The sequence below is a fragment of the Neomonachus schauinslandi genome, chromosome 4 (genome assembly GCF_002201575.2).
Source record: "Neomonachus schauinslandi chromosome 4, ASM220157v2, whole genome shotgun sequence".
In the NCBI taxonomy this organism is placed as follows: domain Eukaryota; kingdom Metazoa; phylum Chordata; class Mammalia; order Carnivora; family Phocidae; genus Neomonachus; species Neomonachus schauinslandi.
Genome location: NC_058406.1, coordinates 44,962,468 through 44,977,272, shown reverse-complemented (window position 1 = coordinate 44,977,272; position 14,805 = coordinate 44,962,468). Strand labels below are relative to the sequence as shown.

Here is a 14,805-nt window from a genome sequence, read left to right as displayed (position 1 = left end):
GAGCCTCACTTTCTACTATGTAAAGTGAAGATTCTAATACCGAGTTCTTAAGACTATTATAAGGATTTGAAGTTAAGCTGATGAGAGTGGAAATAGCAAAGGGGCTTGAGGAATGAGCTGAAATTCCTCCTTCTTCATGTGGTAGAGTTGGCTGGTCCAAGCCTAAAAGACACTTTTTCCGTTTCTTCACTGTTGCCCACATTTCTGATGATACATTTACCCAGAAGACATTTACCAAATGCCTGCTGAGCTGCAGGCACCATGCCTGCTCTTGAGGAGCTCCGAGTCTCATGAAAAGGAACACAGATTAGCAGACAATTGTAAAATCACTACAGGCTGAGGCATCCGATGGCGGTGTGAGCTGCCCTGTGCTGGGTGCTGGGAAGCATGAGTGATTGCTTTCAAGCCAGAATGTTTCAGTGTAAAGCCCTTGATTGACTCATTAGAAAAGTATTCAACATGTCTACTGTTGTTAGTGTTAGGACAGAATACGTTCTTATACTTGCTTGTATAATGTATCAGTGGTGAAAGAAGCCATCATTCTAACACTTTACAGTATTTTAGGTCCTAATAGTTTTTATTTATCATCTCTTTTCTCCTTTGATCCCCACAATAACCCAAACGAGAAGCAGAGCCAATAGCACCCATTTTATAATGGTGAAGCTCAGAGGAGCTAAGTGACCCACACGGGGTGATAAGTTACCAAGTGGCCCAGTAAGACCAGATGGATGAGTCAGAGGAGAGAGGGAGGGAAGAAAATACAGATACATATTAAAAAACAATTGAGATTTTCCGGATTCTTGTCTTACGCTTTTCATGCCATTGATGACCCCTTTTCTTGGAAAAAAAAAACTTGTGGTGAATATCACGTGGCTTGTCTACAATCCCAGCAGAAGCCATTCTTGATACTGAGACCTTGATATTTGCTATATTTTAAATAACCTGGATCTCAGTCTGTGCACCAAGCAGCTTAAGCTCAGCCACAAACTAATTTTAATCACTTCGCACAAGTCAGAACACTTTTCTGGGTCCCATTTCTGTCTTTGGTGAAACGAGGATGATTTTTATCCACCATGTGACCCCTGAGGAGACGTCTCTGCAGCCTCCTGTTCTGTGATTCTGTGAGGAGCCCAGTGGCAGAGACCCCCTGCAGACATTAATGAAGTGATTCACACATTCCTCCCTCATCCAGCTGTCCTAGGGAAGGGGCCTGGCCTGCCTTTGATTTGGGACCCTCGGGCCTCGGGGGCTGTTCTCCTCCACACTCAGCCAGCCTGGAGTTGGAGTGGGGTTGCTTTGTTCTTTGAAAGTGGCATATCAAAGTATTTTGACTGTGTTGAATTTGGTTTTTCCACAGGTTCCCACCAGCCAAAAGAAGGAAGGTGTTTATGATGTGCCAAAAAGTCAACCTGTAAGTGTAAGTATACCTTCTTTCTTCTGCCAGGTTCCTGTAACCCCCATTCATATGAAACTGTGTCTACCACCTGAGGAAAGAACCCCTCTTCTGGATATAAGTGTCACAACTGGTAGAGCTTTGCCGGGGTCTGCATGCTAAGGACTCCTCAGTGAGTCGGAGGGAAGGAGGCATAAGGTGGAAATGGTGGGGCTGAGGAAGAGGTGCCAGTCTGGACCAAGGTCTGGCCCCATGAGTGGCAGTGAGTTGAATTGTGCAAGCCACTATGTCTGAGGGCCTCAAGGTCTCAGGTGTGCAATAGCAAAAGTCTCCCGCCAAAGACTATATTATACATGGTCAGATAAGGGGCAGTGTCTCGATCCTGGGAAGAGGGTTGCCATCCAGTTTGAAAGTAGTTGACGGGTCTCAGAGGGACAGTCGAAGAGCTGGCCAAGGCCTTTGGCGTGTGTGAGGGTGCAGCCAGTGGACAGACCACTGTGAAAAAGGCCATGTGTGGTGGGCTTTCGAAGAACTCAGGAGGTCCACTACCTCTAGACCCCATCAGCTGGAGGGACTCCTGGAAATGGGAAATCTCAAGCTCTGTGACACTGCCCCATGCCACTGCGAGGCCAGGCTCATAGATAGGACCTCCAGTTGGCCCTCAGAAGGCAGCCTCAGAACTTTTGCTCCGGAGGACGTATGACTTGGCCACGGCCCATGTAAAAAGAACTGGGGTATTTAGTCACTGTTGATCTCAGCACAGTAATGAGTAGAAAGAACACAGGCTGTGAAGACAGACCCTTAGAAATTCCAGCTCCAACTCTAATCGGACTGTTGTGAGGCTGAATGACGCTATCTGGGACATTGTTATTGGTTCTGGACCCCACCCTGTGAGGGATTTTCAGAGCACAAAGGAATCCTAGGGAATATGCGCTCATCAGAGAGGCACACGGAAATGTCCTCATTTAATCTAATCCATATGCTCTGTTAAGGGTTTTACATGAATGTGTCCTTTAATCCTCCAAACAGAAGGCCCCCCTGCACGTGTGTTGTCATTACAAGCGATGCACCGGCAAACAGTTCTCACCGAGCCGGGGAGTGCAAGTATGCTAGGTAATTGCACACCTCCTCTGGGAAGCCTTCTTTACCCCAAAGTAAACCTCCACCCCCCCACCCCCCCGCCCCTGGAGACCACTGTGCTCCTCTTTGCAGTGATAACAATGCATTGTTACTTTTTCTTAATGAATCCATGTGAGCCCTTGACTTTGATTTTTTTTTAATATTATTATGTTATGTTAATCACCATGCGTTAAATCATTAGTTTTTGCTGTAGTGTTCCATGATTCATTGTTTGCATATAACACTCAGTGCTCCATGCAGAACATGCCCTCCTTAATACCCATCACCAGGCTAACCTATCCCCCCACCTCCTGCCCTCTAGAACCCTCAGTTTGTTTCTCAGAGTCCATCATCTCTCATGGTTCGTCTCCCCCTCCGATTTCCCCCCCTTCATTCTTCCTCTCCTGCTATCTTCTTCTTCTTTTTTTTTTTCTTAACATATAATGTATTATTTGTTTCAGAGGTACAGGTCTGTGATTCAACAGTCTTACACAATTCACAGCGCTCACCATAGCACACACCCTCCCCAGTGTCTATCACCCAGCCACCCCATCCCTCCCAGCCCCCACCACTCCAGCAACCCTCAGGTTGTTTCCTGAGATTAAGAATTCCTCATATCGGTGAGGTCATATGATACATATCTTTCTTTGATTGACTTATTTCACTCAGCATAATACCCTCCAGTTCCATCCACTTCCTTGCAAATGGCAAGCATTTCATTCCTTTTGATGACTTTGATTTTCTTAAAGGCCTTGGCTTTGGGGTTAATGACAGACAGTACCTGCCTTAGAGTGTTTGTGTTAAGGACTAAATGAGCCGAAGGCTGTGAATCATCCGAGGGCTTGGTGCAGAATAGGGATTCAACAGCGTGAGCTGTTCTATTCTATTTGTTTCTTCTACTTTTCTGTGAGCTCCTTGAGGATAGGAATCACTTCTAATCATTACTCTCTAAAGTAACTCCTCTGGGGACTTGGGATCTCTTTGAGCTTTTGATAGTATACTCTTTCCCCATGAAAAAACAAAACAAAAAAACCCACACATGTGCCCATGTAAATTTTTGTGGGCCTTGAAGCCAATAGGATCCTTGATTGCAGCCCCAAAACCTCTGTCGTAGAGCTCAGTCCCTGGCTCATTGTCACCTTCCGTGGTCAGAGATATTCTCACTGAGGTGTCACTTTTGGTGTATTGGATTCTAGAGTTTGGCACAGAAGTAAGAATCCATTGCATTTCTTATGGGTCTTACCCACCTCAGTGCTTCAACTTATGGGAGCACAGTTTTGTCTTGAGCTGGGCTGCAGGTCCAGAGAGAAAGCCGATTCCTTCTCTTCCCTCTCCCCCACCTTCATGCATCCATGCGCTAGTTTACCCCACCAGGCCCAATAACCTTGGGGTGCTAAACTGTACTTGTACCTTTCTTGTTTCCCTTTCATAAATAACATATTAGGATGCTTTTGTTGGCTTGTTTTAATCCAGACCTATAATGTTCCCTTCTTCTAGCAGATTTGCTCTTAGGGTCATACTACGCTCCCCTCCATCCTTTCCTAGGACTTGGAACCAAGAGAAGGATTAATCCCACTCACTCCCAAAAATATACATTTCCTCGCTTCCTAGTCAAGGCACCTGGAAGATTTGCACGCAGGCTTTATTTTTATGCTGAGGTCTTTGAATTCCAATAGCACAGATGCTGGCTGATAGGGAATGTTAGCTGGCTAGAGAGACAGAGAGGAAGGAGGTATCACTTGGACAGAGCCTTGAAGGATGAACAGGATGTGGGCAGGCAAAGTACCTTCTGGGCATATCACTGAGGTCCTTTGGGCTCCTGAGTTTTCACTGCCTCTGCTTAGCAGCACTCAGAACTGATGAATTTATCATCATTTTCCTTCTAGAAGAAACAGGGGACATGAAGGTAGTCTTCCTTTCGGCCAGCTGATAATGCTGCTCATGTTCTTTAGACAGACATCCTGGCCTCGTTGGGGTTGTCAGGAATGCACATTCCTGAGTGGGGAGGAAGATGTCTGCTAAGCAGCCCATTACCACATCCATTATTTAGTGCTTTTTGCACTCTGTTAGCCTTTGAACATGATTCTGGTTCTGCAGGGGGACCTCAAGAATGGAATGGTGCATTCACAGATTGCAGAAGTGCCTCTTTCAGACCCTGTTATGCCCCACAACACTGAACTTGGCTGAGACTTAACCTTCATGGTCAACTGTTTCAATGACACAGACCTAAACCTTTGCATGCCTCATGTCACTGTCACATGAGAAACACCCAGCCGTTGTCTTCTCCCCTCCCCTCCTTCCCAGCTCATGTAATATGCTTATGGCTGAAAAAGAATTCTTCACCCTATAATTGTCCAGTTTAAAACCCTTTTATGTTGTTGTATTAAACATAAAAGACTTTCTAATTATCAGTAATAACCAGTCAATGGATTCTAGCAGAACTTTCTTTGGCCTTCAAAAGAGAGACTTAAAAGTCTGGCATAGTGGTAAATGGAAGGGACACATGAGTTGTCAAATTAATAAGCTAGCATCAACATTCATTTGTTGCACATGAAACATGGGTTCAGAAATTGAAAGGAATGATCAGACTCCCCCTGAGATTCTTTCCTCACTTTGGGTGTGATCTTTGCCAATCACTTCGAGTTTCTGAGACTCATTTTTCTGTTCTGCAAAGTGGAAATCATCACCATCCTCTACCAACATCTCAGGGCTTGTGTGAGACTCAGGAAGCAACATTGAGGCATTTTCTGTGAGGATGAAGTGTTGCTTTCACAGCCCCTAGGGGTGTAAAGATTGAGGGATGGTGTGTATTAGTTGCCTCCAGTTACTTTACAGGCTAACCCAGGATTACAAGAAAGGCTCAAGTTTTATGACAAGAGAGGGCAAATCTGGGCTCAATATCAGAAAGAAATTTGAAACCACCTGAGCTGCGCTTCGGAGGACAGGACAGCTCTCAGAGAGTAGTGAGGTCCCTGGTCCTAGGAATATTCCAGCAGCAGGTGAATGTTTCTGTAGGGTTCCTGTGCTGTGAAGGTGGGTGCCAGGAGTGGACCTCAGAGTCACACATCTGTCTTCGTGTTCACTTGCCCCCATGTTTATTACATCTAGTATTTCCTTCATCCTCTTGCTCCCACTTTCTCAGCTGCCAAGCCAGGCACCCCAGAGGCCCCACTCCTGTCTCCATCCTCTTCTCCCTGGATTTCATTGCGCAGCAATTAGTTGTGGCCTTGCCCTGTCACATCACTGCTCTGGCTGGAAACAAGTTTACCAAGCATCGTAATCAAGGCACCGCACTGAGCAAGCATTAGGCACAGGGCAGGTACTTAGAAAGTCTCTTCCTCCTTAGTTTCCTTCTGGAGAGCTTGGCATCTCTCTGCTGTGTCTTGGAAAGGAGCCATGCTGGGAGAAACTGGTAGAAACCCCAGTGATCAGATCTCAAGTCCAGGCCTCCCTTCATTTTCTTTCTTTGTGTCATAGCACCAGACCACTAGCCAGGCTCACTGAGAGGCTAAGGGAACTTAGCTGGGGAAAAAGCAGGTTGACTTTATTGAGCATATGTTGTGAGCCACAGGATAGCCTAGACTGTGGTTTTGACCTATCTCATTTAGTGATCACAGCTGGGAAGTAGGTGTCAGTTACATATACGGAAGCTTCCAGAGGTCACATTACTCACCTACACTCACAAAGCCAGTAAGTGGCGGAGCTAAAAGTTGAACCTTAGGTTGTTCTGACTCAGGCACCCATACAATTTCTACTAAAACCTACTGCATTTAGGATTAAAGAAAATGCCAAGCCCCCATCTCCTCTAGACAGAATTAGTACTCAGGCCGGTTTCTGACTCCCATTACTCATTGCTGCTGAGGCCGGCCCCCGGGGGGTGGCTGTGAACACCTCTCTCCCCCTTTAGCCCAAGTTCCATGAGGCTCGCCCATATCAGACTCATTCCTGACCCCTCACTCTGCCTGTGCACTGTTTTGTTCATTCTGATGTTGAAAAGATAATTGGGAGTCCCAAAGAACAAATCTCAATGAAAGCTGCCTCCCTCTCAAAGACCCTCCACAGGCTCTCCCTTTGGCCCTCCCTGGCTCCCACCCTCCAAACACCTATGTTTCTCTACAAGACTCCTGTCCCCCCAAAATCAGTATTCGGTTGATTTTCCTTGTCCTAGATTTTTCTAAATGTTTTATTTATTCATTTGATAGAGCGAGCAAGCGAGAGAGCACAAGCAGGGGGAACAGCAGAGGGAGAGAGAGAAGCAGGCTCTCTGCTGAGCAGGGAGCCCCATGCAGGGCTCGATCCCAGGGTGCTGGGATCATGACCCGAGCTGAAGGCAGATGCTTAACCCACTGAGCCACCCAGGCACCCCTTCCTTGCCCTAGATTTAATTCAGTTTCCCTGCTGCAAATGTAGGAAGAGTCAATCCATTAATGTGAAGAATTGCCGAAATTCTCTGGACAACTGTTCCTAACCACCCTGCCGCCCCGCCCGTCCCCATCTTTCATGGCAAAAAAATTTTCATTCACAATTCAGCAGTTGGTTTTTCCTGTAGTTTGAAATCTGGATCAAGATGTTTTATAATTGAATTAAATCTAGTCTGAACATTTGTCAGTTTCACTTCCTCATTAAGCACCACATTGTAGAGAAATGATAATTATCGGAATGCAGTTAACATAGATGTCATACAAGAGGAGGTCTTCCTGAGCTAAGGGAAAGGAATCTGAATCTGCATATTCCCGCGAAGGAAAAAGAAGTTGGCCCCGTCTCATGTTTCTCAGGCAGGCTTTCTTTTCACAGTACTTAACAAAACCGTCCTGAGATAGAATCCAAAATTCCTAGAATCTCAGAGTTAAGGAGAACATGAAAAGCTGCTGGTTTAGCCTTCCCACCGATGCAGGAATCCCTCCAGAGCACTTGTAGTGAGCACCGATGAACATGCCTGACTCTGGCTTTGGCCCCCATGCCTGCAGTGACAGACCTTCAGGACTTATAATCCCACAGCTCAGGTGTGAAGAGTCCTTTTTTGAGTTCCCTGACAACTTCTATTCATTTATTGATTCACTCATTCATCTACTTGGCAAATATTTAGTAAGGTCCTCCTACCTGCCAGAAAGTGTCCTATTTACTAGAGATAGAAAGATGAATAAGGCTGGCTGCTTGAGAATCTTAATGGCCTCAGGAAGGTAGACTTATACCAATAATTGCAGTCGATGTAATCCAGGCCATAAGAGGCTGCCTAGAAGATGCTGTGGGAGCATAGTGGGGAAGCAGCACACTTTGCCCGAGGGAGTTCAGGGAGGTCTTCACCCAGGAGGTAGAGTCTTAAAAGATGATGGGGAACTTGGCACTAGAGGAAAGTGGAACAGTATTCAGGAAGAAGGAGCTGAATGTTTAAAGGCACTGAAATGTGGAAAAGCATGCCATATCTCCCCAGGGGCTGATGAAGAGTCTGGGGTGGTGGGACTGCAAGATGCCTTCATGGCAGCAGGAGACAGGGTGCCAAGGGAAGCCAGCACCCGTGAGTGAAGGGCCTGGAATGTGGTGCTCAGAAACTGGGATTGGCTGGGAAGCCACTGATGCTCTAAGGTGTGGAGTGGCGCTATTCGAGTTCCGATTCTCAGCATCACTTTGGTGGCCTACAGCAGGTGGCTTGGCCATTGGAGAGACCATTAAGAAGCTAATGGTATTACCTATGTGTATCTATCAGGATGAAGTCAGGAAAACAGAGCCCACAGGAGGTAATTTAATAGAGGGAATTTAATGTGGAAAACTCGTTACAAAGGTGTTAGAAGAACTGCAGAGCCAAACAGAGGACAGTGGGGCAACCCAAATTAGTAAGAGTCAGAAGTTGCTACCATCCCCTGGGCTGGAGGCACAAAGAGAGGGGCCAAGGCTGCCAGCAGGCCCTGGGGCTGCAGAGGGAGCTGTCCAGCAGGAGCAGGGACCTTGGCCAGAGGGGCCGGCTGTCTGGTGGAAACTGAAACCATGCAGGCGACTCCACCACTTGCCAGAACCCTGCCCGAAAAGGGCCAGCGAGAAACTCAGTTCTTCTCCCTTCCTCCCACCATCCGGTGTCCAGTTAGCTCCTCCTGTTGGCCAAATCTAAGGGGAAGTGGGTTGGCAAGGGAGCTTGGGCAATGGAGTTGACAGGGATCAGCCCTCATCATACCACATGGAGCAGAGGGAGGGCAAGAATGGGTCTGAGGGCAAAGAGGTCAAGGGGTAGATAAATAAGGACTACAGTGGGTCTGGACTGAGGGTGAGACCCTGCAGACAGGGAGAGGGATGGAGGGAGGGAGGTGTGTAAATTTGAGTGAATGATGGGGTAGATCTGGAATGATCTTGCTGATGGGGCTGAGAGAAACATGAGGTCTAAGCTATCTCCCAAGTGGCCAGCTTGGGGAGGTCATGAACCAGGCATTAGGGCCTGAACGCTCCATCTCCTCTTATCTAGTGCTGTCAGTTACGTACATGCTATTTTATGTCTCTAGGTTCTAAGAGTGTTTGCAGGTCAGCCTTTCCATTCTCTGTCTTCAGGTTCTTGCCAAAGATGGTAGTCATCCCTTTCATCCCCCTCTCTGTTCTCAGTCCCTGACTCCCATTTGGGTGGTGTCACATTATCACTTTGAATGATATCTGGCTCTTTCTTTGCAGTTTGAAAAACCGGGCTGTCATGAATGGAATCAAGCAGAGTTGTAGACAGCTTGCTGTTAAATCATTCCCAAAACTTGTTTTCTACAAATGCAAATGTGGAAGGGGATAAGTGCTTACGTAAACAGTTGCCTGATGTCCTGTTTGCTCAGTTGTGTGTTGGCAGTAATCATGTCTGGACAAAACAGTGATCGCTCCATTGCTGTGTGTAAATACCTGCCACTGTTCTCCTGAAGGAATGGTCTTCAAGCTTTTTATAAAACCCCAGAACTTTCATTCAAATAAAATGTGCCCAGTAGCTTTATATATAAACAGATGGAAGGGTAGTTGTGGTTGAAGCTGGGTTGGAGCCTCAAGGCGTACCCACCTGGAATCCTTTACTGAAGGATGGAAGGTTCTAGAAAGGCAGAGATCCAGAGAGGGTGATGTGAAAACCACTGTCCAAAAAATCCACCAGTTAATTCCGTGGGTGGGAGAAGTGGAGTGTTCAGATGAAAAGATCCTTCATGTTATTTTCCATTGGAGCCTTTGTTATTCTGTAAGTGAATTCATGAACACAGACTGCGAGCCTACTCTTTGAGAGAGAGTAAAGCAGCAGGAAGAACACAGAATTTGAAGTTAATCAGAGCTTTATATTTCTTAGCTGTACGACTAGGCAAGGTGCTTTATCTTTTGGATTGCTCTGAGTGGCCAGTTGGCAACATGGGCAGAGCACTCGGCATTAGTTAGAGTGGAGCCTTTCAGCCCTACTGCTTAGGCCTTACATTTCTCTCCCTCAATTACCAGCTGTGTGAACCTGGATGGTGTGTTCACTCATAAAATGTACATAATGACTATGGTGCCTACCTCATGGAATTCTTCTGAGGACTGAATAGGGTGATACATGTATAACATATAGATCAGCCTCTGGCACATAATAAGTGCTCAGTAAATGTTAGCCATAATTATTATTATGAGCTGTTATGGCCATAGGACTATACCAAGTGCTTCAAGAGGCAGAAGGAGGAGTAAGACCTGGCCCAGTCACTAGGGTGCTTTGGTCTATGGGCGGGAATAACTTTGGTATATAGAGGGAGGGGCTAGAGTGCCTTTAATTCTCCATGGCTAAGCAAATTCAACAAGATCAAGTGTAACCTGAGAGTCTGGGGTAAGGCTGAACCTGCAGGAGAGTTTCATGGCTATGGGGCGGGGATAAGGAACATTTGTCACTATCAAAGCAAGGGACGGAGATAGGCCCTTATGCACAACCACAGGACTCTCCCAAGCAACCATGAGAAGTAGGTCTCTCCTCTACTATGAAGGATATTAAAGATCAGAGAAGTTAAATCACTTAGCATGGCTAGAAGAGGCATCACTAAGAATCTAAGCCAGTTCTCTCTGAACTTAAATCCAGGGTGACCTAGTTTATCATCCAAACTGTGTCACTTTTGAAAGCAAAAGGGGTCTGCTATTAACAGTGCCATCAGGACAATAGGCATGAACAGGAGCTGTTCTTAAGCAAACCAGGATGTAGGGCCACCTACCTAAAGCCAGTGAATGTCCTTTCCAACCGGACCAACCTTGTCTTGAAGACCAGAAAACACATGAGATTTCAAACAGAAGGCAGGAAGCCTCTGTCCTTCTTGGACTTGGCACTCTGCACCCATTGTTACCTGGGCTGCAACAACTGCAGTACTAGCCACAAAGTAGAGGCGCCCTGACTCGTGCTCGCCCCTTCAGTGGGCATAAATCAGATTATTTGGAGATCTGTTACATGGTGAAAAAATGTGGACCCGCGGTATCCGTTAACTGCTACTGCTGTGAGCCTATCATTATTCCTCTAATACAGACCATTAACATTCACAGAACCTTAACTACAGCATCTCTAAGGAGCACCACTGTAATATACAGTTTCCCCATAAATATCCATTGATGCTGACACTCATTCTCTCTTGGTACAGTAATTCAGCTTTTCTGGATAAATCATCATGCAGAGGCCGCCCCTTTCTCTCTCCCTAACTACCATTATTAGTGGTTACAGAAGGATAATGAACAAACTTGAGTTGTAAAAAAGGAGAAAGAGATGAATGATCGTGGAGAATACAAAAATACATGTTGGGGACAGTCCCACCCCGAAACACGCAACACGTGTTTTAGCAAAGACTTGGAGAGGAGGCAAGAAATGAACATTTGCTGAGCACTTACTGGGGGCCAGGGAGCACGGGCGTTGTTCGGTAAGCTCTAGCTGGTTCAGTGAATCACCAAGACTGCATTGCCTAAATGGCCATTTGTGATACTTTAAAAAAAAAAAAAAACGCAACTTCTTTGGCCCCACCCCCTGGATCTGCTTTGGTAAGGCTCGCGTGCCTGTGTGTGTGTGTCTGTGTGTGTGTGTGTGTGTGTGTGTAAAGGGAGATTGATAAAGCTCCCCCAATGGATTCTGATGCTCCACTCAGTTTATCTAGTTTAATTAACATAGCAACTATGATTGTCTCCATTTTATGAACAAGAAGACTGAGGTTGAGATGCTAGGGGGAGAGGGAAATAAGGTCTGGCTCTGAAGGAGGCATCCCTGGCTCCTGACTTGTACATAAAGAAGGGCTCCTGGGAAGGTGACATTGACTCACCTGTTACACACTCTCCCCGCCCCACCTCCTGTTTCCTGCCTTTCGCAGAGCTCTGTTAGCGCCTCACCATGTTTCTCTTGGGCAGGTTAGCAGCTGTCCTGGTCTCTGTTACTCCTCTTTCCCACCAGTGTGTGCTGTCAGCCCGATACTCTGGCTTTGTTCCTGATTTCCTGTATGTTTCAATCTCCTTGTGTCTCTGGCTATTTCTCTGTTGTTCTTTCCACTGTCATCTAGAAATTTCCAATCCCTTGAGCCCCAGTCATTATTACTTGCAGTGTGATCTGGCCAGGGTACTCTAGAGAAGATCGGGTGGGCTGTGGCAGGGCGGGCTCCTAAGCTGCCCACTGTGGTTGCTCCTTCCAGAACCCTTAACTCTCTCCCTAGTCTTAAAGCCCAGATCGTCTGACACCTTTTGTTCGCCTCAGCACAGCTTAATAGTTCGGAGCACGTACTCCAAAGCTAGCCCACTTTGGTGAAAATTGTAGCTCTACCATTTACTAGTCGTATGACCTTGGGCAAGTTAATTAATCCTTCTGGGCCTCAGCTTACTCCTCTGAAAATGAGGATAGCAACAGCACCTATAATCGTTGTAATAATTAAAGGAGTTAATATGTAAATAGTGTCTACACACACAGAGGAAGTTCCATCTAAACAGTAACCGTTACTGTTTTGCTGCATGACTCCCACCTGGCCAAGAAGGGCTGAGGTCTTAATATTAAAACCATCCCTTCCTCTTCAGACCAGGATGGACTGTTTGGGATACATTCTAGAGATAGAATTACCATTTCTTAATGAATGATTGGATGTCAGCGTGTGGGAGAGAGATGAATCAAAAGTGATTTGTCCATTTGGGGGTTTTATGGATCTACCACAACCAAAAATAATGATCTCAACCATTTGTGACCTAATCAAGTCTATATGGACTAGTTTAGATTAAAAAGGTCTTTCATAGAGCAGATGTAGCCAGCATGCAGGTAAAGAGGGTCTCTGCCTGTGAGGTCTGTGTAGGATCTTGTGAAATATGCCATCTTCTAGCCCTACTACCTGGTCTTCAGAGAGAGGGTGTCCAGCACCAGAAAACAGGCAGGAAAAGCAACAGAGACCAAAGCAGTGATGTCAAAGTAGCAAGCATGCAGTTCCCTTGTCCCTGGAGTAGCATGCACAAAGTGTCTCTGTTGTAACTGCATAGTTTCTGCCTAGGTGCTATACAACTCAGCCCGGGTCCCAGCCCTTGCCCAACTCACATTTCCCAGGGGAAGGCTGCCAGCAAACAAGGTGAAAGACAAACAGAGCATGAGTGCAAGCCACAGAATCAAGCGAGATAATGTGATGAGAAGTGGGGGGCTGCTCTCCTATTTAGGGAAATGGTCACAGGAGGTCTCCCTAGTAAGGTGACACCTGAACTGAGATCTAAATTATGAGAAGAAACCGGTGGGCCAGGGACAGGGAAAAGCAAGGATAAGGGCATGCCCCAGTGGTCCACGAGGAACAGAGGGAAGAACGGTGTTGGCCAGAGCACAGCGGGAAAGGGGGAGAGTGGAAGATGAGTTCAGACACGGGGGCAGGGGGGCAGCCAGGCATGGACAGTCCTACAGGTAGTGGTGCAGAGTTTGGATTTTGTTCCAAGTGTAATGGAAGACAGTGGAACCTTTTATGCAGGAAAGTGAACCTGATCTGATTTAATACCACTGTGACTGCTGTATTGGAGATGAACTTAAGGGGCAAGAGTAAAAACAGAAGTCTAGGCAAAAGAGAATGCAGTGGAAGGGATGGGAAGAGGCAGGCAGAGTTGAGGTAGCTTCTGGAGAGAGCAATTTTTAGTGAATGGTTGGATGTCAGGGCGTGGGAGAGGAGGGATCAAGAGTACACGTGAGATGGGGAAGAATGAAGCAGGGGAAATCGGAGGGGTAGACGAACCATGAGAGACAATGGACTCTGAAAAACAAACAGGGTTCTAGAGGGGAGGGGGGTGGGAGGATGGGTTAGCCTGGTGGTGGGTATTGAGGAGGGCACGTTCTGCATGGAGCACTGGGTGTTATGCACAAACAATGAATCATGGAACACTACATCTAAAACTAATGATGTAATATATGGGGATTAACATAAGAATAAAAAAAATGAAATAAAAAAAATGGAGGCTTTACCTACTAGGATAAATGATTAAAAAAAAAAAAAGAGTACACATGAAGGCTTGAGCATCTAAGCATGAGTTGTTGGCCTTTACAGAAATTAGAAGACAAGGAAAGAATGGGTTGGGGGAGATCCAGAGTTCTTTGGACACGGGATAGGATCACTTCACCAATTTCTAGCAACTAAGGGGGAGAGTGATAAGATCAGATATTGGCCCAACTTCAAGTAATGAGGAGTGTCACAGATTGACTACCACCCTTCAGCCACCGATGGATCTCACTAATGGGAAGGACTTGAAGAATTCAGATGAAAATATCATCCAGGTACTGGAAGGGCCGGAAGGATGGCATATCCCTGTTTTTGTAACTTTTTCTGAGACATCTCCCTAGCATGTCTTTGAAATCAGAACAAGGACCCTGATTGCAAAGCCTCAATGGGTCAAGTGACAGAGTGGATATGTGATCCTTTCTAGAGTTTATAATAGTAAATGCCAAGTCTTTGTGAGTGAGCAAGTGTGTGTGTATGTGTGTGCATACATGTGCACACACATTCATGCCGAGCATTTGGAAACACCATATGGACTACCATACCCTCCGCTTTGTAAGTCATGCTATAACCAAGTTTCTGTTCAGTTTCCTATTCTCTTATATAAACATGTTCATCCATTCACTCATTCTGTTTTTTTTAATTTGCCAATTCAATAAAATTTCCTTTTGTGTGCTAGTCACTGGGCTATCTAGATATTAGGAATGCAAAAATGAGTAAGATACAGCGTCCCATAAAAGGAACTTAGTCTCTACAAGGTCATAGTCTGTAGTGGAGAAGAGAAAATCAACCATTGCAACTGGACATATGTGAGCCTGCCCAGGGGAGGCTCATCTAATCCATCCCGAGGGCCTTGGAGAAAGG

The 14,805-nt window shown here is 46.1% G+C and overlaps 1 protein-coding gene across 2 annotated transcripts in view; it reads left to right on the top strand.

Annotated features, from left to right (window-relative positions):
- Positions 1–14,805, top strand: part of DAB1 (DAB adaptor protein 1) — a 260,912-nt gene that overhangs the window by 216,104 nt on the left and 30,003 nt on the right. Inside the window, exon 8 of one of the 2 annotated variants that reach the window (XM_021683945.1) lies at positions 1,358–1,417. In XM_021683945.1, the coding sequence (XP_021539620.1) occupies positions 1,358–1,417 (60 nt within the window). The remainder of the gene's footprint in view (positions 1–1,357; positions 1,418–14,805) is intronic. The other variant, XM_044914036.1, reaches the window with a different exon arrangement.